At 41.4% G+C, this 26,930-nt stretch overlaps 1 protein-coding gene across 1 annotated transcript in view; it reads right to left on the bottom strand.

Moving 5' to 3' along the window:
- The window catches only part of DPYD (dihydropyrimidine dehydrogenase), a 1,260,313-nt gene that overhangs the window by 108,855 nt on the left and 1,124,528 nt on the right, over window positions 1-26,930 (bottom strand). Inside the window, exon 20 of the mRNA XM_066597377.1 lies at window positions 10,048-10,227. Within this exon, the coding sequence (XP_066453474.1) occupies window positions 10,048-10,227 (180 nt within the window). The remainder of the gene's footprint in view (window positions 1-10,047; window positions 10,228-26,930) is intronic.

Here is a 26,930-nt window from a genome sequence, read left to right as displayed (position 1 = left end):
CCTCTGATTGGCTGAGTGCTGGGACCAATCAGAGGCAGCTGTCAGCTGTCATTCAATAGCTGAGAGATGCCTCTGATTGGTCACAGTGCCAATCAGAGGCAGCCCATTCAGTAGGCGGGGATTGTAAATCCCCGCCTGCTGAATACTCCTCACAGCAGTGCAGGAGAAGAGCCGGCTTATATTTAAAGCCCTTTCCTGAAAAACAATTACTGGGTGTCAGCAGCTTGTTCTGCTACCACAGCTGTCATCTGTGACAGCTGCGGTAGAGAATTCTTTATTCCCTGCAGGGATGAAGAATTCTTTTGCTACACCTGTCAAAGATGTGGCAGGTGCAGTAGGGAATTCTTTTTTCACGCGGGGATGAAGGAAACATCTGCCACAGATGTGTTTTTCATTCCCGCGGGGACACAGCAGCGGCAGACAGGTACGTTTTTTCTTTGTTTTGTTTTACACTAAAATTACTGTTTTTCAGGGAAGGGCTTATATTTAAAGCCCCACCCTGCAAAACAATTTGGAGGTGCCGGCAGACGATTGTCTTCAATGGAGCCACCGGCAGCAGCTGCGGTTCCATTGAAGACAATGCATGCAATATTTTCTTTTTTTACACTAAAATTCATTTTTTTGGGGGAAGGGCTTATATGTAAAGCCCTTCCCTGAAAAACAATTCAGGGATGTCGGCAGACCATAGCCTTCAATGGAGCCGCGGCTCCATTGAAGGCAATGCACAGACCTGCATTCACGCGTGTTTTTGGATGTACATGGGTGCGCACTTATGTACGCACCTATGTACGCGCAAAAACACACTCGTGTAAAGCCACCCTAAAGGTTGATTTACTCATATAATAAAAATTCTCACAAACAAATTTGCACCAAGATCTTCAACTTAAGTACAGATTTTGATGCTGATTTGGGTTTGGATTTGCCCAGAAATGTTGTACAGTTGTTGCCATTTTCACACTTGATGTTGCATCCAATAGCAAACTGATAAATGTCTATATTTACCTATATATATTCCCTAATGACAGCCTGTTAAGTAAAGTGCTTAATAACATGAATTTGTAATTCTTTTTCCTTAGGGCTCAGTCAGACGAGCGTTTTTTTCGCGCGATTTGCGCATGCGTCCGGCGATTTTTTAAACCATTGCTTTGCAATGGTATTGGACACATGAGCGCTTTTTATGCGCTCGTCCGATGAATTATAGGACAGAAATCGCAGATCGCACCTATCTGCGATCTGCGATTCCTGTTCTCTTCTCTATATGTGCTCAATGGGGCCGGCGGCAGCAGCGCCGACCCCATTGAGAACATATAGTAGACAAATCATTCTCCTCTGCCACAGCTGTAACAGCTGTGGCAGAGAAGAATGATGTTTGCCCATTGAATTCAATATTGAATTCAAATTGAAACCAATCAGGGGCAGCTCTCAGCTGTCATTCAATAGCTGAGAGCTGCCCCTGATTGGTCCCTGCGCTGAGCCAATTAGAGGCAGCACTCACTCACCCATTCATGAATTCATGAATGGGTGAGTGAGAGCTGCCTCTGATTGGTGAGGGCTTCGACCAATCAGAGGCAGCCCATTCAGCAGGCGGGGATTTTAAATCCCCGCCTGCTGAATACTACACAGAGCAGTTCAGGAGAACTGCCACCCGGCCGCGGCTGAACTCCGGCTGCAGGGACAAGGTGAGTATATATACACTACCGTTCAAAAGTTTGGGGTCACTCAAACAATTTTGTGTTTTCCATGAAAAGTCACACTTATTCACCACCATGCGTTGTGAAATGAATAGAAAATAGAGTCAAGACATTGACAAGGTTAGAAATAATGATTTGTATTTGAAATAACATTGTTTTTACATCAAACTTTGCTTTCGTCAAAGAATCCTCCTTTTACAGCAATTACAGCATTGCACACCTTTGACATTCTAGCTGTTAATTTGTTGAGGTAAGCTTGTGAAATTGCACCCCACGCTTCTAGAAGCATCTCCCACAAGTTGGATTGGTTGGATGGGCACTTCTGGCGTACCATACGGTCAAGCTGCTCCCACAACAGCTCAATGGGGTTCAGATCTGGTGACTGCGCTGGCCACTCCATTACCGACAGAATACCAGCTGCCTGCTTCTGCTGTAAATAGTTCTTGCACAATTTGGAGGTGTGTTTAGGGTCATTGTCCTGTTGTAGGATGAAATTGGTTCCAATCAAGCGCTGTCCACTGGGTATGGCATGGCGTTGCAAAATGGAGTGATAGCCTTCCTTATTCAGAATCCCTTTTACCCTGTACAAATCTCCCACCTTACCAGCACCAAAGCAACCCCAGACCATCACATTACCTCCACCATGCTTAACAGATGGCGTCAGGCATTCTTCCAGCATCTTTTCATTTGTTCTGCGTCTCACAAACGTTCTTCTTTGTGATCCAAACACCTCAAACTTGGATTCATCCGTCCACAACACTTTTTTCCAGTCTTCCTCTGTCCAATGTCTGTGTTCTTTTGCCCATCTTAATCTTTTTCTTTTATTGGCCAGTCTCAGATATGGCTTTTTCTTTGCCACTCTGCCCTGAAGCTCAAAATCCCGCAGCCGCCTCTTCACTGTAGATGTTGACACTGGTGTTTTGCGGGTACTATTTAATGAAGATGCCAGTTGGGTACCTGTGAGGCGTCTGTTTCTCAAACTAGAGACTCTAATGTGCTTATCTTCTTGCTTAGTTGTGCAACGCGGCCTCCCACTTCTTTTTCTACTCTGTTTAGAGCCTGTTTGTGCTGTCCTCTGAAGGGAGTAGTACACACCGTTGTAGGAAATCTTCAATTTCTTAGCAATTTCTCGCATGGAATAGCCTTCATTCCTAAGAACAAGAATAGACTGTCGAGTTTCAGATGAAAGTTCTCTTTTTCTGGCCATTTTGAGCGTTTAATTGACCCCACAAATGTGATGCTCCTGAAACTCAATCTGCTCACAGGAAGGTCAGTTTTGTAGCTTCTGTAACGAGCTAGACTGTTTTCAGATGTGTGAACATGATTGCACAAGGGTTTTCTAATCATCAATTAGCCTTCTGAGCCAATGAGCAAACACATTGTACCATTTGAACACTGGAGTGATAGTTGCTGGAAATGGGCCTCTATTCACCTTTGTAGATTTTGCACAAAAAACCAGGCATTTGCAGCTAGAATAGTCATTTACCACATTAGCAATGTATAGAGTGCATTTGTTTAAAGTTAGGACTAGTTTAAAGTTATCTTCATTGAAAAGTCAGTGCTTTTCCTTCAAAAATAAGGACATTTCAATGTGACCCCAAACTTTTGAACGGTAGTGTATATTTTTTTTTTACCCATTTTTGGATGATTTTCAGGGAAGGGCTTATATTTTTAAGCCCTTCCCGAAAATTCATGCCGCGCTCGCCGGCAGCCCATTGCTTTCAATGGAGCCGGCTGTATTGCCGGCTCCATTGAATTCAATGGGCGAACATCGTTTTTCTCTGCCACAGCTGTTACAGCTGTGGCAGAGGAGAATGATCTTTCTAGTATATGTTCTCAATGGGGTCGGCGCTGCTGCCGCCGGCCCCATTGAGCGCATATATAGAACACAAGGAATCACAGAACGCAGATAGGAGCGATCTGCGATTCGTCGTGTCCTATATTTTATAGCATATCTGCATAAAAAGCGGACATGTGACCGATCTCATTGCGAAGCAATGGTTCTATATATGCGCAGATCACATGCGCATCCGCAAATCGCGGCAAAAAACGGTCGTCTGACCGAGGCCTTATACTGTGTTGTATATACTGCTCTTTCCATCTACATTTAACATCTTGCCAACCTCCGTCTTGGGACAGACAAGGCCCCCTAGCTTTCTGCATAGGACAGTCACCCTGCTTTGAAGTAGTGTCTGCCATACAAAAATTGGTTAGCATTTCCATCTCAACATTTCTGTTACTGTTATTTGCCATAATGTATTTTTCCTGCATTTTGGTGACTTATTATATATGTCTATATTGGTTCATTGTGGACATTAATTGTGTCTTGGTCCGACGTGTTGGTGATGTCCATGAGGGGCTCTGTACTTGTGCCTTGCATGAATGAAACAAATAATTTTTATCTTATTCCACCCAGATTTAAAGCATTCAATAGGGGCCTGGACGTCTTTCTTGAGTGATACAATATTATATGTTATAATCATTAATTACTTTAGTAGGATCGGTGATCCGGGGATTATTCTAACTGCCAGATTGGAGTCAAGGAGGAATCTTTTCCCCCCAAAATGAGAAAAATTGGCTTCCACCTCATTGTTTTGGGGATTTTTTTGCCTTCCTCTGGATCAACATTGTGGGTAATAGGCTAAACTTAATTGCCATATGTCTTTTTTTAGCCTTACATACTATGTGACCTGATAATTACCAATCTTTAATAAGTTTCCATCCCATGAGCTCGTAAGTCTCTGTGTTTAAAAAATCATATTAACTGGTCGCATTATTTATTTTTTTGTTATTGGATATTAAGTCTCTGGTAAAATTAAATGTAATTATTAAAATTATATTTACATACACTGCAATGCAAATGCTGTCTAGGTAATTGATGATGATTGCGTGATAAGATGAGTGTTTTCATGCAGGCATATTACTATTAGTATCAACAGAAACTATCATATATGCAATATTCAGGAAGTTGAAATATTGCTTTCTAAATACATTTGTCAAGCTTTTTGTATGGTTCAGCAGATTTGTGTGATGCATTATATTTTCCTCTCTGCCCAAGATGTGTTTATTTTCTATCCTTGCACTCATCATTCAGAGAGTACAAGTATGAAATTAATTAACTGTAGATCAATCTGCAGTTTTAACATTGCTACTTGTTTTATTTTCCTTTGTTGCATTTTCATGTGTGAATAATTCAGTTTTTCCACTAAACCAAAAATATAGCGCAATCAAACCGAACCGACAAGCGCTTCTGTCTTTTTTGTTAGGAGGATACCATTCTCCAGGCAGATAAAATGCTGTTTGCTTTGTTAGAATTTCCTTTTATTTCTGATGCTCTATTTGAACTAAGGATTCCTTTAAATTATTTAATATCCCTTTAAAATATCATTTCACCTTTTACTTTTAATACATGATGGGAAGACAAGTAGAGAACACATTAGAAATGTGTAGTTTTGTTAGCGTGCTGAGGAACATGGCAAAGAACTTTCAACTACAATTTATGTCATATTAGTAGGAGTTAAATTAACCCATTCCAATCCCATTTGTATCCTGGTTTTCCTAGGGGGCTTACTCTTTTTCTGCCATTATACAACGGCGCTATATGCTGGCTAAAGCCAGTACTGCATGAGGTGACATGTTGGATAGGCTCTGAGAGCAGAGAGGCTGGCAATGTGCAGTAAGAGAACCCTGACAGGCGTCTTCTAACATCAGAGCTGTACAGCCTTAAATCATAATGTCTTCAGAGGTCAGACAGTGGGTTGGAAAGAGTTAATTATATTATGTGCGTCATGTGTAAAGTATGTTATATTCTGCATGACATTATTTTTCAGACGACAGACATGACAAACACATGGACGTCATCAAGAAGTCACAATGATGGAGGCATTGATAATTTTATAATAAATAGATATTGCTTAGCATCTTTTCCTGTTACCGTGCTACTAAAAACCCATTATTTACCTGGAATGCATTGGCAATATTGCACATAATCATTTTGCGACCATCCACTGTAAATTTATGTCGCTGCTTTCTCGGCTCTGTGCAGCAGTAACGTAAATTTATGTTCTTTACTCAGTGGGTAATTGCATTCCCCTGAGTGGGTGAAACAACTGAAACAAGCAGTTGCTAGCAGCCTGTTTTTCAGGTGCCATAATCGGGACCTGATTGGTTGAGGCCCCGATGATGTCATCAAAGTGACAGCCACTTACAGAGCTGGCTGGGAAAGTTTTTTGTAGTAACAAACTTTCCAGATACAGTATTTCAGCACTGCAAAAGCCTCTCTTTCCCACTCTTCTGTCAGTGTGAGATCGAAGGAGAGAGAAGCTACAGCTTTTGATGCAGAACAGCAGCCAATTTCACCCTTTTAAATGAAAGGTGATGTCTATTGCAAATCAACGTCAAAATCTGCACCAATTGTGGCACTGATTTTTCATAAATTCTGCTAAATGTGCACATATCCTTACATTAATGTATTAAATAAATTAGTTATTACAAGAAATATTTTTATTTAATCATTGATACCATTTATATTAACTAAAAATTCTAAATTAAATATAAATTAAAAACTAGTTTTATACAATTTTAAAAATTAATATTAATTGAGAAAGTTTCCTAAATTGCTCATAAACATGCTGAATTTTTCAAATGTGCTAGTAATATGAAGTAAACTAATGGAAATATGTCTCTACTAAAAAAAAAAGTGTAATATATATATATATATATTTGTCACACAGCATTTAAAAAAACAGCAAAAATGCAAATTTAAAAAAAAGATACTCAAATTTGGTGTTTTCTTTTAGAACTATACGCAAATTCTATCAGTCTACTTTTACCACCTAAACAAAGGACAACATGTGATGTGACAAAACAATATTACGATTACTTGGATGTGCAAAACCTTTACAGAGTTATTCTCTGTTAAAGTGACACATACCAGGTTTCCAAAATTTGGCTTGGCCGTTAAGACACAAACAGGTTTGGTCTTGAAGGGGTTAAAAGTAGAGGTGAGCGAACGTACTCGGTAAGGCCGATTTCGCAATCGAGCAGCTCGATTTTCGAGTACTTTACTACTCGGGTGAAAAGTACTCGGCGGCGCTGTGGGGCGTGGTGGAGCGGGGGGTAGCAGCGTGGAGCAGGTGGGAGCTCTCTCTCTCTCCCTCTCCCCCCCCCACTCCCCTCTGCAACCCCCCGCTCACCCACAGCGCCCCCGAGTGCTTTTCACCCGAGTAGTGAAGTACTCGAAAATCGCGCTGCTCGATTGCAAAATCGGCCTTACCGAGTACGTTCGCTCATCTCTAGTTAAAAGGAAAGTCATGTACTTAATTTGTTTTATGTGAATGTAAGAAATGTAAGTAAGTAAAAGAGAAATAATAAGCTTGTTCTATTTAGAATGTAGCTATTTTTTTTCACTTTTAAAAATATCCTTGGCATGGTCATATTGGAGGCACACATTTGCCTTCTTCTGCATAGTCTGTATACAACAGTTTTATGGTCTGCCATAGCAGTCTATAAAACATCTTTTCTACCTTCATATGCCTATAACTTACTACGAAGGCATACTGAGTTTTTTTCCTGGCATATTCCATGCAAATTAAGCTGAAAAAAATAGGGACATGCCTGATTTGACTGAACTGCGTACGGATGGAGGAATATATGTGTATATATGGAGTTAGTTAGAACCTGTATGGGGACTATGTAGCTCCATACTAAGGAAACATATGGACTACATAGACTGGGCTCCAAGCTCTAATTTAGCCCAGGTTTACCATCACTTATTTAGATTATTCATATTTAGAATACAATTAATAGCAAATATGAAAGGCATGAAATATCAACTGATGACCCAGATATATTTCAAGAGACCTTAACCCTTTGCCACTAAAGGGCATACATGTACACCCTTAGGTGGTGTGCTTTGTATGGAGTGGGTCCGGAAATTACCCCACTCCATATACAGTTGGTGCCACTGACAGTAGACAATCGCTTATCACAACTATGATTAGCGTTCACACTGTTGGTGGGTATTAACCCTCTGAATGCCACTGTCAATTGTGACAATAACATTTAAGTGCCCTGATTGTAGTTCTTCCCAAATGCCCCCTCACAATGAGATCACAAGTTGCCATTCGGTTGTCATGACAGTCCAGGACTTTCTGAAGGCTTCCAGTACTTCAATGTATTTCTGCCTATTTAGATGAACCTATGACCTGTCTTATTAGAATGCCTGCAGTACAGTAGTATATGCATATAATCAATCAAATCCTTACTGGGACTAAAAAGAAGTTAAAAGAAAGTAAAAAAAAATATATTATTGTAGGAATAAAGGATACTAAAAGTAAAAAAAAAACTTTCATGAGTCATGGTTTTCTTTTGCCTTTCTCTGGATCAACATAATGGGTTATAGATTCGACTTGATGGACCTTTGACTTCTTTCAATCTTATCAATTAATTACGTAGCTCTATTTGGCTTTTTTTCTGGGACCACATAATTTGCTAATTGTAAAAGATTGGTACCTGGATACATCTCTCTTACTTGTATGTAAATGGGTATAGTAAAATAGATAGATCAAGTGGATCCAATAGGACCAAGACCACTGTTAGCAGGCAAAGTGGTAAGGAGTTGGTTCAATGGTCATGAAGAGGGAAACAAACACTAGGTATTTCTATTGAGGGTGACATAGTCAGTCACCATTATGATGGGGCGGGGGGCATTTTGATCTCCACTATGGGGATCCTGTGGAGTTGGAGCCCTCTATTGTAGAGTCAGAAGTAGTTATGGCAATGAAACAACTAGCCAAAAATGAAGATATAGATAACATACCAGCTAAGCTATTGCTGCCAGTACCAGCTAAAACGATCACAGTGCTGTGCCCGGCAGTATGGGCATCCACACAATGGACACAGGACTGGAAATAAAATCTGTCTTCATTGCTCTATCAAAGAAAGGCGACTCCCAGAATTGCTCCAACTACTGAACAATAGCCCTCATTCCGCATGCAAGCAAGATCCTTATCAAAATTATACAGGACAGACTGAGACCAGTAGTCGAAGCGGCGCTCCCTTATGCACAGGCAGAATTCCAGCGAGGAACATGGACAAAATCTGGAAAAGTAGGGATATCGGTATAGCAACTAAATGCAGGATAGTGTAAGCCACCGGTTTCCCCATAGTCATTTAAGGATGTAAAAAACTGGACTGCGAAAAAAGCTGATAGAGGGGGGATTGATGCGTTTGAGCTGTGGCGATGGCGAAATCTGCTGCATATACCCTGGACGGCGAGAGTAACAAACAGAGAAGTCCTGAATTGTATAAGACCCGATATATCACTGGAGGCCATGTAATGGCCTCACATATTTTGGCCATGTAATGTGAGCAGTGTTGCTAGAAAAATCTATAATGCTTGGACAGATCAATGGCAAAAGAAGACCCGGTCACCAAGGAACATGATGGCTGATACTGTCAGAACTGACACTGGCATGGATATCACACAACTGGAGGAAGCAGTACTAAACCGAAAAACATGGAGCTCGCCTTTAGGGTCGCCGAGGGTCGTGAATGACTAAACGGCTAACAGCAACAATGGGGATCTCCTCTCTTCTATGTATGCCACTGTTTATGGGTTGTTTAAAACTGGCTACTGTTTACTCCAACAAGAGATGAAGAATGAACACACTTCAGAAATGCTTTCTTAGAATAGGGCTGTGTAGCATCATGAACAGTTTTAATTTTTACACCAAGGATTTATCTATTCTATAAAAAGTTTGCAAGTATTGGACCTGCTGAAAAAGGACATTGGTTTTTGCAATGAATTGAAAGAATACTGTTTATAATCTCAGGAACTGGAACCCATCTCTCCTAAATTCATAAGTTCGTAGTCTGTTGGTTATAAGTAAAAATGGCAGAATAGATTTTTTTTTCTTCGGCATTTTTTAAACCATTTCTCAGTAAACATTGGCCTTAATTCAAAATTAGTTCTTGTAATTGCTTAAATGAAAGTTTTAAATCCTACATGCTGTGCTTCTGTAAGACACTAGACAGCAGACAGCTAGATGTTTGCGCTCCTTCCCTCTGATTGCGTATTTGTGTTTTTTTCACATTTAAATATATATTATTCTGCAGACGCTGTATGATGAAACACTATGAATGGGAAATGTACATCAAGGCCATTACATGCCGTTAGCTGCATGGCAAGGCATTGCTGTTCAAAAATGATGAAAAGCAAAACTGCCTATTATATTCTTGCTTCCTACAGCTTAGAAAAACCGGCTTTGCTGTTCATTTTGTTTTATTATTTCTTATAAAAGCAGCTCATAATTGGAGAAGAAAAATAAAACAAGGTTAGTTAGCTGCTACATACCTTTCCTATTATGTCTGTAACGTTTGGAACAGGCTTTCCTTTCTGATGTATGAAAGTTGGTGGGCTTTGTCCATCCCAGTCTTGAAGCTCCTCAATGCTCTTAAGGTAGAGAAGCGCCTTCAGACCTGTGCAGTAGTCATCGATCACAGTGAAGTCTTGATTCTGTATAGCACTGCAAACCTAAGGAGAATTCAAGAGAGAAAATGTTAAAAAGATTCAATAGTACTTTTTTCTACAGATTGAACTAGGCCTAGAAATAGGCTTAAACAAAAATAAAGCAATCAGTTATTATTATTCCGTCTGTAGGACAGCACCAAACTAGCAAAAGACTCCTAGCAACCTACCAAAACACTTTAGTTTTAGCTTAACTGTTGCTTAATGTCTATTTTGGCAGTATTGAAGGTTTCTATTACCTTTCAAGACAAAGTAGCCTAATCCCATTCCCATTTCCCAACCTTTAGGCCGGCTTCACACGAGCGTGACGGGCTCCGCTGCGGAATATTCCGCGGCGAAGCCCGTCATGGTGCCCCCCAGAGACCCCATACTTACCAGCGGAAGATAGCGTGAAGATGCTTCCCCGCCCACCGCCGTCGCATCATGTGACACGCCCACCGCGTCATATGACGCGCCGGCCGCGTCATATGACGCGGCGGCGGTAGGCGGGATAGCGTTTTCACGCTATCTTCCGCTGTGTTACAGCGGGAGATAGCGTGAACGGACGGCTTCCATTGACTGCAATGGAAGCCGTTAGCGCGTACACCCACGGCAAATAGAGCATGCCGCGGGTGAGGACGGGAGATTTCACGGTGCGAAATTCCGCAGTGGAATTCCGCATCGTGAGCATTGTGCTATTAGGTTCAATAGAACCTAATAGCAGCGGGCAACGCATCGGAATTACGCGGCGTAAATCCGTTCGTGGGAAGGAGGCCTAATGCAAACATATTCTTAGACAGCAGAGGAAATAAAAGAGGGATAAAATGTGCTCCTACAAAAAATTGGTAAAAATAGTGTATAGTGGTCAATTGTAGCAGACTGGTGTCACGTCAAACAAAAGAAGGCCCACAAAGGGGCCTCCTAGATCAAAAATTACACCAAGGAAGATTGCAGGTGTGCTGCTTGTTTTAAAAGCAATGTCATAAATTTTGCATTGAACTCAACAGCAAAGCATAACACTCAAGCATATGTCCTCTACCCCTTCTTCTCCAAAGAAAAGAAGCAGAGTTACTGGCTATTACACCAAGGAAGACTGCAGGTGAGGTGCTTGTTTTAGAAGCAATGTCATAAGGTTTGCAAAGGACGAAGGTGAACTCAACAGCCAAGCACAGACCTTCTCTAAGGAAAAGCTGAAGAAACATGGTGGAAGCAGAGAAAGAAGAGCATAAGTAGTTCCAGAAATACCACCATCCGCAACAGAACCTTGATGGTGCAGTTTGCTCATCGTGGAAACATGAGAACTGTAACTATGTATTTCTATATTGACATATTTTTCATTTGGATGGGAAGTAGGAGTAAACATAATGGAAACAGAAGTTGGAGAGCAGTAGCATCACTAATACCAGTAGCAGCACCTTGGGGGCACAGTGTGGTGTTTGAGATAAATCTATGCTCAATCATATGTGAGTAAAAATTGCCAGTGGGTTAACTAATCAATGGAATCTGCCATGGAGGTACAAAAGTCGGGCTTAATTCACGCCTGGTTCATTTTAAAAAATGTCAGGCAAGCTACATTGCCTGTGGAAAGGCAGGTGTGACTGTCAGTTTTCACACCCTCAGCTGTGCTGAACACCCTTTCTGGCAGCGAGGCAGGCAAGCACCTATAAGGCATGCTGTGCAAGCTCTGGCCATTCATCCAGCTTAAGCATCCAGAAGTGAAAGGTGCCAATGCCATGTCTGAATACAACCACGTGGGAGCTGATTTACTATTGGGCCATCACAGACAAGTGCTGCCTGTGACTGTGAGTCCTACCCCGTGCGCTTGCTGGAGGCTGTGACAAGCTGAAAAAATGATGCCACACCTGTTAGACTTCACTTGCCACCTGTGATAGTGCTGGTGTGACTGCTTCCTGCTCATCTGCAATGAGCTGCAGATCTGCTATTCATTACAGATATATTCCCACAACCAATGCACTGCAAATGCTCAGGAAATACTCAGCAAATGTTAGGCAGCTTAACAGTCTGTCCTGATAGTGCTGCATTCTGAGGTCCTTCTCCACTGAGGTCCTTCTCCACTCCAAGGGTGATGTTCCACATTCCTCAGGGTCAGACCTAAGAGCATCCTCCAGCTGGCCCCACCATCAACTTAGAATAGCTGGAATTAGTAATGGAAGGAACATTGCATAACCCCCTCCTCCCGCTTTTCTTTCTTTTTAATTCTCTCATAGGTGGAGAAACAGGTTGGAGAAAACGTCCGCAAAAATTTACTTTATTACAATGCTGTACAACGCGTTTCGTTACTTGAAAATGCGACTTTATCAAGCACATTATAACATTAAAACTTTAACATTAGTGTCACATGTAGGCTCAAGCAGCACTCTCTCCAAAGCCAATAAGGCTTTCTTTTTGTTCTATATTAAAAAAAAAACACCACTGCCAACTACAAAAATCCACAATTCCTGGATGGCACAATATGTGAGAACATAAGGCCACATAGCGCAGCTAGTATATTTGTACACTGTCCCTGTTTGGCACAGAGTAACTGAATTCCCCATACTCCAAAGCTAGCTGCGTAAGACCTGCAAATAATTCGCAGTTTCAACTTTGAATGACATCTGAGGCCACAGAGAACTGCAATATTCCCAATGCCAAAGCATAATTTGTCTGTCTGCTTTGCTGCTACGTATGTTGACAGCAGCAGAAATATACCCACTCTCAATATACAGACCATGTTTCATAAAGGCATGTAAACGTGATGCAGCTTCTTTCTCTGCTCCCTCCAATAGAACCCTGTTTAAGTGTTCTCTGCTGGTATATAAGCTTTCACACTCAACAGCAATATATCCTTTGTAGAATATCTGTCCCTAACAACAGACCACATGTTACATAGATATATAAATGTTATGCCTATATAACACGTGGCCCGTGCTGTTCTCAATTGTAAAATGGCTGCTGGATACACTGCCTATGTTATATATAACTAGGTCATGTGATGCTGGCAATATGGAACTACTGCAGATATGCAATATGGAGGTAATTTTTATTGACTTCATCAAGGCATCCAGGCTGCTGATTGGCTGCATGCTGACCCCAGCAGCAGGCATTATGTAAAACATAATGTCCATGCAATTTTCACCAAAAATGTTGCTAACATTGGAAAAATTTTATTGCTAGGCCGATCAAGACGAGCAACCCTATATAATTTTTACATTGAAGAAACCCCTTGAATAATAGTGTTGAATTGGTTTAAAGATGTCACTCACCATATTTGCCCTAAAATTAGCAAATTTTCTATACTCTTGCTACTTTCAAAAAGTGGTGAGAAAAAGTTAGCAGAGTTTGGGAGACTGAAAAATGTATTATGTTTTAAAGCAGGAAACAGTGGAAAAGAAAAGGCACAAATCTGTACCTAATCATAACAGTCGTATAGTTAAAGGTGTTGTCATACTTATGAAAGGCCATATCAGGGTGTCTCCCATGGGGTAAAAGAACAAACCAGCTTATTATCACCTTTATGGGGACACAGTGCAGAAACAGGGCAACCGGGGAGTATGGAACACAGCTCTTCGGACCCCCTGTTCCCTCACCTTTGAGCCCCATAACAGTATAGCGGGCTCAAAAATGATGACAGGTTCCCTTACCTTTTAATAATCCAGACATCTCTGTTTTAGTAATCACTTGTAATATTCCTGAAATAGAAATTCTGTGGCAACTTTTCTTACAATTAGATATATGATCTATATGTTCTACATACACTCAGTGTCAACAAGAAGGAATTGTTGGAATTGAATGAAACATTATATTTGTGATTGTAACGTTGATGTAAGTAAGTGATTACAATATCAGAGCAAAAGGATAAATTATTGCAAAAAGCTGAAATAATAACAGTAATGAATCTGGCTCCCGGGCAGGCCATGGACCTGTGGCAGTGTTGTGGAGGCATTTCTGCGAGACCCTTGCTGTGTGCATCCGAGCATTATCCTGCTGAAAAATGCCTCTTGGAAGCCACCATGAGAAGGAACACATGTGGCTGCAGGATGTCCTGAACATATCGCTGAGATGTCATTGTCCCTCGTACCACTACTAGCGGTGACCAAATGTCATATACGATGGACGCCAAAACCATCACACCAGCAGTGGGGGCAATATGCTGCTCCACAGTAAAGGCAGGATTGAGGTGCTCACCCCTAATTGTCCTTTCACATGGGAAAACAGTCAGCTTAACTACTGCACGAATGCTGACATCACCGCTAAGGTCGTTAGCGGTCATGTAGAGCGTTTAGACAGACAGACTTTGCTGGCCTCTTGCTCTGTGCTTCACCTTCAATGGGGAGCATTTACATGGAACAAAAAGCCAGTGATCCACGATAGCTGTTATGCTGTTATGCTGACTGAAAGTCAGTTATAATGACTTGTGAACGAGGAGTGAGCATCTGTTTTTGTATTTACACTGCAAGATTATCACTCAAATGTATTTGTTTGAATGAATTTTGAGCAATAATCGTTATGTGTAAATGGGCCATAAGTCTCCAGACATGAACATGACAGTAATCAGTGCCGAAAGTAAATCAGTATTCATTGCTGAAGACAACCCGGTTCCATTTCATAGCAGTCCATTTTCATCATTAGGCCTTGGTCAGACGGGCGTTTTTTGCCGCGATTTGCGAATCGCATGTCGGATGCGCAACCGCAAATTGCGTGACCGGGGCCGACGATTCGCCGAAAAATCTGCAGCTAGCAGCGTTTTTGGCGAAACAGGCAGACACGAGGAATCGCAGATCGTGCCTATCTGCGATCTGCGATTCCTTGTGTTCTCTATATGCGCTCAAAGGAGCCGGCGGCAGCAGCGCCGACCCCATTGAGAACATATACTACAATGATCATTCTCCTCTGCCACAGCTGTAACAGCTGCAGCAGAGAAGAATGATGTTCGCCCATTGAATTCAATGGAGCCGGCAATACAGCCGTCTCCATTGAAAGCAATGGGCTGCCGGCGAGCGCAGGATGAATTTTCGGGAAGGGCTTAAAAATATAAGCCCTTCCCTGAAAATCATCCAAAAATGTGTAAAAATAAAAAAATATATATACTCACCTTGTCCCTGCAGCCAGGGTTCAGCCACGGCCGGCCGGCAGTTCTCCTGAACTGTTCTGAGTGGTATTCAGCAGGTGGGGATTTAAAATCCCCGTCTGCTGAATGGGTTGCCTCTGATTGGTCACCGCCCTCACCAATGAATTCATGAATGGGTGAGTGAGTGCTGCCTCTGATTGGCTCAGCACAGGGACCAATCAGGGGCAGCTCTCATCTGTCATTCAATAGCTGAGAGCTGCCCCTGATTGGTCCCTGCGCTGAGCCAATCAGAGGCAGCACTCACTCACCCATTCATGAATTCATGAATGGGTGAGTGAGAGCTGCCTCTGATTGGTGAGGGCTGTGACCAATCAGAGGCAGCCCATTCAGCAGGCGGGAATTTTAAATCTCGCCTGCTGAATGCTACTCAGAGCAGTTCAGGAGAACTGCCGGCCGTCCGCGGCTGAACTCCGGCTGCTGGGACAAGGTGAGTATATATATATATATATTTTTTGTTTTACACATTTTCGGATGATTTTCAGGGAAGGGCTTATATTTTTAAGCTCTTACCGAAAATTCATCCTGCGCTCGCCGGCAGCCCATTGCTTTCAATGGAGCCGGTTGTATTGCCGGCTCCATTGAATTCAATGGGCGAACATCATTCTTCTCTGCCACAGTTGTTACAGCTGTGGCAGAGGAGAATGATTTTTGTAGTATATGTTCTCAATGGGGTCGGCGCTGCTGCCGCCGGCCCCATTAAGCGCATATAGAGAACACAAGGAATCGCAGATAGGCGCAATCTGCGATTCCTCGTGTCCTATAATTTATCGGACATCCGCATAAAAAGCGGCCATGTGTCTGATACCATTGCAAAGCAATGGTTCTAAATATGCGCAGATCGCATGCGCAAATCGCGGGAAAAAACACCCATGTGACCGAGGCCTGAACGACACCACTGTAAACTAAGGCAATGGTGTGTGGATGTCAAAGGTAGCACATCGTGAGACCAAATGTCCTGCAGCCAAGCACCTGGAAATGGTTACAACAGACACAGGGGCCTATATCGCTGATGCCAGCTGTCTGTGGATTCTGGACCACAAAACAGCTGGAGCAGCTCATGCTTGTCTGGTGACCACATGATCCTCTCTACTGGTGGTCTGTCGAGGGCTTCTTGAGCCTGGTCACCTTGTGTGCATGCCCTCATGCAACCAACTCATCCTAACAGTCTGGTCAGAATGGCCCAGTTGATGGGCAACTTGTCGATACAACTATTCAGCTTCTTGCATTCCAATAATATACCCCCTCTCAAACTCTGTTAACTGGCGAAATTCTTTAAATTTCGTAGAAGCATGTCTAGTAGTCAACAAGCACTACACAGAGGTCCACAACACACAAGTTGCTTCTTAGAGCCTTTTATAGGCCAGGGATGGAACCACTTTTAGAGCCTCAGATAGCAAGATCTTTCATCTAACCACGCCTCAACTCCAAACATTTACATATTGGCCTGAGATGCAACTGCATGCCGAGTTTGTAGTAGAACAACAACTCCTTCTAGGTGTTTGATTTTTTTGACAAAGAGTGTATGTTGTCCTAGAAACACCATTACAAGTTGAGAAACCCATCTACTATGTAGCGAATATATCACTGTCCAAGTTTTCTAATTATATACTTCCATAATATCATCAAAATAGAATTCAGCAAAACAAACTCAGAGGTGAACTTATCTTGAGAAAATATGTTTTTCATACACCAGAAACAACTGCGGTGTAAATAAAGAGTATTGTCGAATGATGGCACATTATATATTATTACTGACTTCTGGCTTTCTTAGCAGTATTTTAAAGTCTCTGCAACATTTTGACTGAAACCAGTGTGTCTTAAATGGCTGCATTGTAATTAACTGAATTTCTCTAGAACTGACTGCGGCTCATTACACAGTGATTTCTTGCTTACAGTGAATGTCAATAATGAGTTCAAGTTTGACAGACTCTTTTCTTTATGTTTGAACAACATATTAAATTACCCAAATCTCAAATATGGGATTATTTATCATTGGGTTTAGACCAATATGTCATCTGAAATTTGTTTGTGTGTAACATTTTACTGAGAACAAGTAAGAACCAATGAGAGAGAATATGTACATCATAGAGGCTGAATAGTGAGCTTCAAAAATTGTACAGACAAAAGTCTGATGACGTCTTCCCTTTCTTCTAAAACTTGAAAAAAGTATTGCAAATGACTGTTTGCCATCTGGATGGCAGCGAAAAAATTGGCTTAAGCTCTGTATGATTTGGTCATTAGGCCCTCTGTATGCCGCCAGTGTGCTGTTATTTGATGCTTTTGTGTCAAATATGTTAGTAAGAGTTAATTTGAAAAAGTCCATTTTCTTGCACAATGTATTTTGTATCTTCACTTGTCCCTTCGCTTGTAACTTTTATAAGTTCTTTTAAACAAAGCATTATGTGTATGTGTGACATTTTGATATTTTGCTGCTTTTTTGCATTGAAAATGGCCAACACAATTGGTCCGATTCATTCTCAGCTTAATTACTATAACACACTATGAGTTTCTTCAACTGACAACATTTTTCTTTTGTCAATCTATTCTGAATGCCAGGCACAACTTTCTATCCAGCCACTACACCAATGTTCCTACCCTGGCTTAATACTGCATTAAATTCTCATCCATAAAACTCTTCACAATGCTGCACCCCCTTATATCTCAGGTTATATATTTTCAATGCTGTATGTTCTCCCAACAATCTAAGATCAATATGCTTCATAATCCAAATTTTCCACTCCAATCCTCAAGACTTTTCTTGTGCTGCATTAGTTCTTTGGAATGTGATGCCATGGACAATTAGATATTTCATAACATCCAGTTTGAAGAGTGCTCTGAAAGGCCAACTTCTTCAGGCCCATTTACACAGAGCGATGACCACTCAAGAATCGCTAAAAAGCGATTGTTTGATCGATCATCGTTGCATCTAAGCACGTGGCCATCGTGCACTTTTCGTGCACTGCTAGCTAATCATTAAATTGAGGCTAAACTAAAAATCGTCATTCATCCTTATCAGCAGTTCTTCGCGAGTATTGCGGATAGCATTGTTTTTACCGTCGGAGAACAAACGAACTGAAAGCAGATAAGAGCCATCAGGCTATTAACTAGTTCCAGTTAAAGGCTTCATTTGCACACTGAATTGCTATTAAGTAGCCGAGTAGCTACTTAATAGTTTATGCAAAATGATCGCTCAAAGCTGTCACTCAAACTGTTGTTTGAGCAATCTTTGAGCGATCATCGATCCATGTAAATAGGCCTTTAGACAGGCCTAATTTCCCTCAGAAACCTATCCCACCAATAAACAGTTTCTCTGCACTCCTTGCATTCTACTGCACTTGGCATCTGGGCCTTCAAAGATACTGACTGGGTAATTGACTCTAGTAGGCAGCCTGCAGACGGCCAGGTCAGATCCCGCTGCGAGAATTCTTGCAGCGGAATGTGGACCCGTGCCCCTGCACAGACCCGCACAGAAATTGAACATGCCACGATTTGTTTTCCGCGTGTGTTTTCATGCGGACAAATCACGTCCGTCTGCATAGGTTGCGTTATCTAATGCAATCCTATGCAGGCGGGCATGGGCAGAAATTCTGCAGGAAATCCTACCATGGAATTTCCGCCCGTGTGCAGGGGGCTGTAGTTTTATGTGTACTACTCTGCTTTGTATAAAAGCTGTCAGGACCATTGTATAAATTTGTGTCAGCACTATTTTATAATAAATTGTAAGCTCCTGGAAGCAGAAACATGATTTCTTTTGCATAAATTATTCATAAGCCACTGTAATGTCTCATTTTGTCTGTACACATGCCCTCTGAAACATAAAGTGCTAATTAGCGTTGAGAGAACCAAACAGTAGAACCCAATTTTGGGTCAAACTTTGCTGAAATGTTGGTTTGGTCTGAACTGGAACCTTGGGCTCAGCCAAACCCACAAGCATTAACTTTGCCTTAAAAACAGCTCAGAAGTACTTCGATACATACCTAGGTGACCTAAGAGTGATATATTTGGCATTAAGGGCTCTTAGAAAGGGTTATACACCAGTTTTAGGGGTATTGGTGAAGTTCCAGTCCGGTTCCAACTAATGCGTACCAAAATTAACTTTTTTCAAAAATTTGGTGAACCAAACGTTTGTAAAGTTCGCTCAACAATAGTGCTAATATTTTGCTGATATAGAAAGATCAATAAGTATTATTACAGATTGGAAAAACAACAAAAACTTTCATGCAATCTAATCCTGCATGGGAATTAGGAAACAGATGAAGAGCATGATATGACTAAACTTTGAAAAAGAGTCAGAAGGGGACTAAAAAGCGTCTCTCTGCTTTATACATGATGAAAAATGTAGCTACCTTCAGTGAGTACAAGGGCAACATTGGAATTTTTTGCATCCTATTAAGGCACCGAACCCAATAATCAGATTGTATAGAGTAAGCTCTTAGGATACCCTAGTAATGGCTTTACAACGCATTTCATATTTAAAGGCAAAAATATAAATAAAAATATTGTTGCAGGATTCAATTTATTTTTCCTGCTATCAAGTAAAAAGATTCACCTTGCGCAAGTAATTTGTATTTTCCCGTAATCAATATTCTGAGCTTTCTGTACTTTTTACAAAATTAAATATTGTATAAGGCGAGCAGAAGAATTTGGAGGCTGTAATATATGACCAATATACCGAAGCCATTTGCTTAATTGTAATTCAACCTTAAATGTGATATAATGTGCTATGAAATTGCTACAGTTAAGGTCACTCTGGTGATTGCATGACCAATTTTAGCTTGATTCATATACCTCTCCTTTCTAAATCTCTCTTCCCCAGCTGCTGAAAAGTGCCATTTTATTTGTAGTATTCGAGTGTCTTATCCACAATCTACTGTCGTTCAGCTAAAGAATGAGCACTTAGAAAAGCTGTAAATATTTATCGTCGACATTAGTTCTACATCATGAATTCTTGCACTAATCATTAACTGCTACCGGATTAACTTACCTTCGATCCGTGAGCATGTAAACAGCAGTCTGCTCTTAGCGGCTGCTCTTCAGAGTTTAAACTACATTAGGCTTACAGGGTAACAAGTAAAATAAATGATATGTATAGGGGAAGCAAGTATACAAAATGATGATGACACAGAGTTTGAAAGTGAATAGATCGCATAATGAGGGTAAAGCTTCATATTTAGTCTCTGATGCGATTCGGTTACTCATTTTGCAGTGAATCTTTATTTTTATGAAGCTTCACTAGATAATGTTGTCTGTAGTTTCTTATTAGAGATAGGGCCATAGAGCTACATTAGAGAGGTAATATGCAGTCATTCTCTCATGTACATCACCAAAAACAAAATTCAGTTTAAGCACAATGGAAGCAGAAAAAAGTTCCAACATCTCCTTTAGGAAGTCCAGTACGGAGTGACCCTAATTAAATGATCCTTATTGTAAGATGAAAGTCCATTTTTTTTTATAGCATATAACTTTCGGATCAACAAAATATGGATTCATTTAATAAAGGGAAGCTGTCAGCATAATTGAGCCCCATAAACTACATTATGGGGCTCAAAAGTGAGGAAACAGGGAGTTGCATCTGGGGAGTTGTCTCTCATACTCACCCGGTCCCCCGTTTCTGTGTGCCATGGCAAAGTTAGGGGACTCCCCCCTACCATAAATGTGGTTCAGTGGTTAGCATTGTTGCCTTGCTGGGGTCCTAGGTTCGAACCCAGCACAGGAGATGTTGTCCTTGGTCAAATTTGAATTTAGGACTCCAGCCCTGCAAGACAACAGGGCTAAGTACTGAGCCACATGATTATGATGGAGTAGGAATTTGAGTGGGGTCAGCTGAGGTGAACCACCTGAGGTTCAAGTTCATATTGTATCAAAAACTTTTAGCAAAGTTCAAACTGAAACAGAGTAAAATTGTTTCGGTTCACTTAAAGGAGTTGTCTCACGCCGAAACGGTTTTTTTTTTTATTCAATAGGCCCCCCGTTCGGCGCGAGACAAACCCAATGCATGTGTTTAAAAAAAAAACTGGGTAGTACTTACCCGAATCCCCGCGCTGCGGCGACTTCTTCCTTCTTCTTACTTACCTTAGTAAGATGGCCGCCGGGATCTTCACTGTGAGGTCCATTGCCGATTCCAGCCTCCTGATTGGCTGGAATCGGCACACGTGACGGGGCGGAGCTACGCGATGACGCGTAGAAGGGGGCGGAGCCCGAACTCCGCTCGTGCCGAGACCCAAGAGAAGGGAGAAGACCGGACTGCGCAAGCGCGTCTAAAATCACCAGAAGAGGCGATTTTAGACGGATCCATGGAGACGAGGACGCTAGCAACGGAACAGGTAAGTGAATAACTTCTGTATGGCTCATAATTAATGCACAATGTACATTACAAAGTGCATTAATATGGCCATACAGAAGTGCATAACCCCACTTGCTTTCATGAGACAACCCCTTTAACACTATTGAGGAACTTGACAAAGAGTTCAAGGTGTTGACTTGGCCTTAATATTTACAGGGCTATGGCAGCAAATGAAATCTTTTGTAAAGAAAAAGCTGCAGTAGCAATGGTTTTCCCTCAATTTCAAATTAATAGTGTGAATGGGGAAGGGTGAGATGCAGGTGCAGGATCTGTCCATCTATGAATGTGTTAGACTCATGATGTGAGAGGGGAAGTGGAGAAAGGGAGGAGTCAGTACACAGTACTGGTACACAGCATAGTTTAGGCATGAAGTATACAGATAGGAAATCTAATCTTTCAGAAACCAGTAAAGAAAAAAAAAAATAACATTCATGTTATATGTAAGCTGACCCATGGTTTCAGGGCAAAATTCTGTCCTGGGACCATATGGTGAAGGTGGTATATTGGCTACAGTTTTTTTTTCTCAGCTGGTCATTCAATCTGACAGATTCAAGTCCTTTTTCAGTCATCCATGATGGCCGACACAATCTTCAGACTACCTAATCCCATAAGTGCATTGATAGTGTTAGGACTACCAATGTATTATACTTGCTTTCTAATTGGCCAGAGCTGCTCATATAGCACTGGCCAATCACAGTGCAGTGCATAGAGTGCATTAGTTAGTCAGAAAATTGCTGCAGCCATCATAGATAGCTAAAAGCAGGATTTGAAGCCGATGGGTTGGATGGGCAATGGAGAAGAACAACTGCATGTAATATATTCCTATGATGCTTGTGTCCCAGAACAGAAATTTTTCTCCAAACCGGGGGTTGCTTTAAGATTTCTGGTTGCATTAGATTTAAGATACATCTTCAACAGGCTATATAGTTATTTATTTTTTATTTACTTTTACAAAACACTTGGTATACTTTTACTCCCCAGCAGTTTTGGATGAACTCTGTTCAGTCCGTAGGAAAAAGATATTACAGTTTTGGTCAAACCAAGCTTGTTCTACTTTAAGGGCTATCGACATGCTTTTGGTGTAATTTTAAAGCTAAGATCCTTCTCCTATACAAGTTTATGGGTGAGCGTATACATGGGACTCTGATTCAGATTTTTAATGCCATGGGCCAAACTCAGAGGAGGACACCGATGGATCGCGGAGCAGGTAAATATAAACATATTCCTGTCACATCCCCACAGCACCAAAAACAAAGTTATGGTTCTGTTAGGGAATGTGACAGGTTCCCTTTAAAAATGGCAGCAAGGATACAAATATTTAACATGTAACCATGCAGTTGTACTTTTCTCCTCCTATTGTATGTTTTATTTTTCAATAAAACAAGCTAAAAAATGGCTGCATTTGTGTACATGGACTTAAACAAGTATTGCCTACAATGTACTAATAATGGGCAATAAAGAAAGCCCATTATTTGAGGTTAGTGATATTATCTATTGGTGTAATATAATCTAGACTATAATAGGTTGATCTTAACATTGTTTTAATTCAATTTACACAATAGCATTCCTTTTAGTTATTGGAATTATGCTTGCATGTCTAGTCTCCAATAAACTTCACGTACCTGAACATCAACAAACAACCTATAAAACAACTAGAGCAAGGAACACCTGCTAACATGAAACACAAACACGAGAAAAGAAAAATCATCTTCCTCTCTACTAATGACAGGAGACACAGTCTCATCTAAAAACACCATTACGCCAAGTGCAGTGAAATTCCTACTTCTATTATTGAATATTCCACATATTTTAGTAGTCAATAAATATCCAGAAAGAAGAATTCATCTCCATTCCCAGATATTGTCTACAGGCGCCAATGGAGGACATTCAAGATGTAATCGCTTCCTATCACAGTGCCTTACAATACATGAGGCGTTTTAGAGAGTATGCCCTTTTTATTTCACACTGGGCCCTGAAAATTCTGAATCCTAGGCAATTTTAGAATAAAATTTACAATTCATTTTTTATGATTGCAACAGAATGGAAAATCTGTTCAGTACTGGATTAAATGAACTTTTACAAAAAAATAAATAATAAGGGAATGGAGCAATAGTGCAGGGCCTTATTTGATACGGTGGCATGAGAAGTTTTTGGTAGTTAGGAGAAGAGCCCAAGTTCAGCTTCTATATTGGTGCCAGGATATCCAAAGCTCTATTCTATATTAAAGATGTAGAGGCCAATCAAGTAACTACTTTCAAGCCTTGTGGAAAGTGGGCCTGGCCCTGGCTGGACCCATCCTCTTTGCTATTGGATGGCAATGGCTTGCATCATTAGCAAATAATAAGGGGAGAATTGCTCCATAGATCATGGAAAGATCCATTAGTTCTGGCAGTTCATGAAGCTGTCAAATTTAGAATATTACATTGCTTTGTTATAAGGTATACATTCTCAATTCTTTTAATTCTGTGTTACATGATCCGTCTGGTATTTACTCCTGCTCTCATGTACTGCTAGCTGTCAGATGTTCTCTTGTCATATGTAATCTGGGATAGCACGAGTCTAACCATGGGCTACCCTTCTGATATCACCAATCTTCCCACTTAGGCCTTAGTCAGACGGGCGTTTTTAGCCGCGATTTGCGCATGCGCATGCGTCCGGCGATTTTATAAAACCATTGCTTTGCAATGTTATCGGACACATGAGCGCTTTTTATGCGCTCGTCCGATAAATTATAGAACAGAAATCGCAGATCGTACCTATCTGCGATCTGCGATTCCTGTTCTCTTCTCTATATGCGCTCAATGGGGCCGGCGGCAGCAGCGCCGACCCCATTGAGAACATATAGAAGACAAATCATTCTTCTCTGCCACAGCTGTAACAGCTGTGGCAGAGAAGAACGATGTTTGCCCATTGAATTCAATGGAGCGGCAATACAGCCGCTCCATTGAAAGCAATGGGCTGCCGGCGTGCGCGGGGGTGAATTGTCGGGAAGGGCTTAAATATATAAACCCTTCCCTGCAATTGATCCTAAAATGTGTTAAAATAAAAAAAAATTGTATACTAACCTTTCCGCTGCAGCCGGAGTCCAGCCGCGGCCGCTGTCAGTTCTCCTGAACTGCTTCTCGGCACTATTCAGCCGGCGGGGCTTTAAAATCCCCGCCTGCTGAATGATCTGCCTCTGATTGGTCACAGCCCTGACCAATCAGAGGCTGAAAACACTCACACACCCATTCATGAATTCATGAATGGGTGAGTGACTGCTGCCTCTCAGCGCTGAGCCAATCAGGGGCGGGTCTGACTCACATCCATTCATGAATTCATGAATGGGTGTGAGTAAGGCATGCCTCTGATTGGCTCAGCGCTGAGCCAATCAGGGGGCAGGTCTGACTCACACCCCTTTCACACCCACTGCAGGACGGCCGCGCGGAGCTCCGGCTCCCGGCAGAAGGTGAGTATACATTTTTTTTTTATTTTAACACATTTTAGGATGAATTGCAGGGAAGGGCTTATATATTTAAGCCCTTCCCGACAATTCATCCCGGGCTCGCCCGCAGCGCATTGCTTTAAATGGAGCCGGCTGTATTGCCGTCTCCATTGAATGCAATGCGCTGGACAGCTCCGGCCCGTTTCTAATGAAACGCGGCTAGGAGCAGATTTTCAGGCGATTTGCGGGCGATTTGCGGGCGACTTGCGCGCACCGGTCACGCGATTTGCGGATGCGCATCCGTCATGCGATCCGCAAATCGCGGCAAAAAACGCCCATCTGACTAAGGCCTTATTTGCATTGGTTTTTTTCTTTTATTAGTTTGCTTTTTATTGAATACTTTCTTTTAAGTAGTAAGTTGAACCATTGCAACTATGTTTTAAACCTAACAAACATTTCACTCAAAGGTTATCTGAACCTAAGGTTAGGGATAGGAAGAAGAGAGGTAGAGAGAGGAGAAGCGAGATAGGATGTGAAAAAACAGATACATCAATATTAGCTGATATGTCCAGTATAAGTATCCTTAAAAAGCATAGAGGTTTTTGTAAGACTAAAAGTTTTGGTAGTCTACACTGAGGCAAAATCTAACTGTATTATTAAAAACTGTAGGGGAGCCAGTTATATTTCCAAGTATCAACATTATTTTCTTTACTGTATCTCTAAACTCCTTCCATGGTTTGCATAAGCTAACACATTTGTCATGCATTCTCAAGTCCCATCTGATCAGTTTCTTGAACTTATACATTTCATCCACATTCTTAATCCAGGCGGTAAATGTAGGAAAACCTTCACTTCTACATTTCAGATGGATAAATAATCTTGCTGCTTGAACCAGTTGTGTAGCAGGATTATTTCTCCTGGGAATCCAGGGAGGGTGTGGAAACCAAAGTAGTGCCAACTCAGGGGCTAGCTGGATAGAAAGTAAGCAGATAGTTTTTATGTACTTTTCAATCTCTTTCTAGAAAAGATTAACTCTTGTACATGACCAGAATATATGCTTCAAAAATTCCACTTCTGATCCATAGCGCCAACATAAACCTGATTCAGATTATCTGATCAATTTAAAGAAAGTAAGTGTACTGTACCACCTAGCCAACAATTTATATAAACTTTCCTAAATGCAGACGCAACTTGAAAAACCCTGAGATCTAGATATATACATTATTTCTGGCTCTGAGAACTCCTTTTTCCCAATTCTTCCTTCCATTTCCGTATGAACCCAGAGGTTCCAGATGCATTCCAAGTAATAGCGTGGTTATAAAGTAGAGCTGTTGATCTCTGTGGGATATTGTCTTTGTCCATAAGTTGTTCTGCTTGTTTGCATTCTTAAGCTGTGTGTTGTTTGCTCTGTAAGTGACCTGATGAAGGCACCCATTCGGGGCTGTAATTACTTTTAAATAAACTGAACCATCTTCTTCACTTTCTTGGATCAATCCTATTCTTCAGTATCAGCAACATCCATCATCCCTGGTTATTAATCTCATGTTCAAGATCCTTGAAAGGGCATGCGAGAAAAATAAAGCATTGAGATCAGGGGCGTAGCTAAAGGCTTATGGGCCCGGGTGCAAAAGTTTCTCTTGAGGCCCCTCACCTTCTCTTAACCCCTTAATGTTGTGGTGTAACGTGAAGCTCCTAAGCCCCAAAGCAAAACCTGTAACAGGGCCCCCAACTATAATGTTTTATTCATAGTACTGGGCTCCCTATATGGAGAGGGGAGGCCTTATGGCCCCCCTAAGGCTCCTAAGCCCAGATGCAACTGCATCCCCTGTAGTTAT

Source organism: Eleutherodactylus coqui, chromosome 3, assembly GCF_035609145.1.
Source record: "Eleutherodactylus coqui strain aEleCoq1 chromosome 3, aEleCoq1.hap1, whole genome shotgun sequence".
NCBI lineage: Eukaryota > Metazoa > Chordata > Amphibia > Anura > Eleutherodactylidae > Eleutherodactylus > Eleutherodactylus coqui.
The sequence above is the reverse complement of the archived record's forward strand: the minus strand, read 5'-3'. Positions and strand labels throughout refer to the sequence as shown.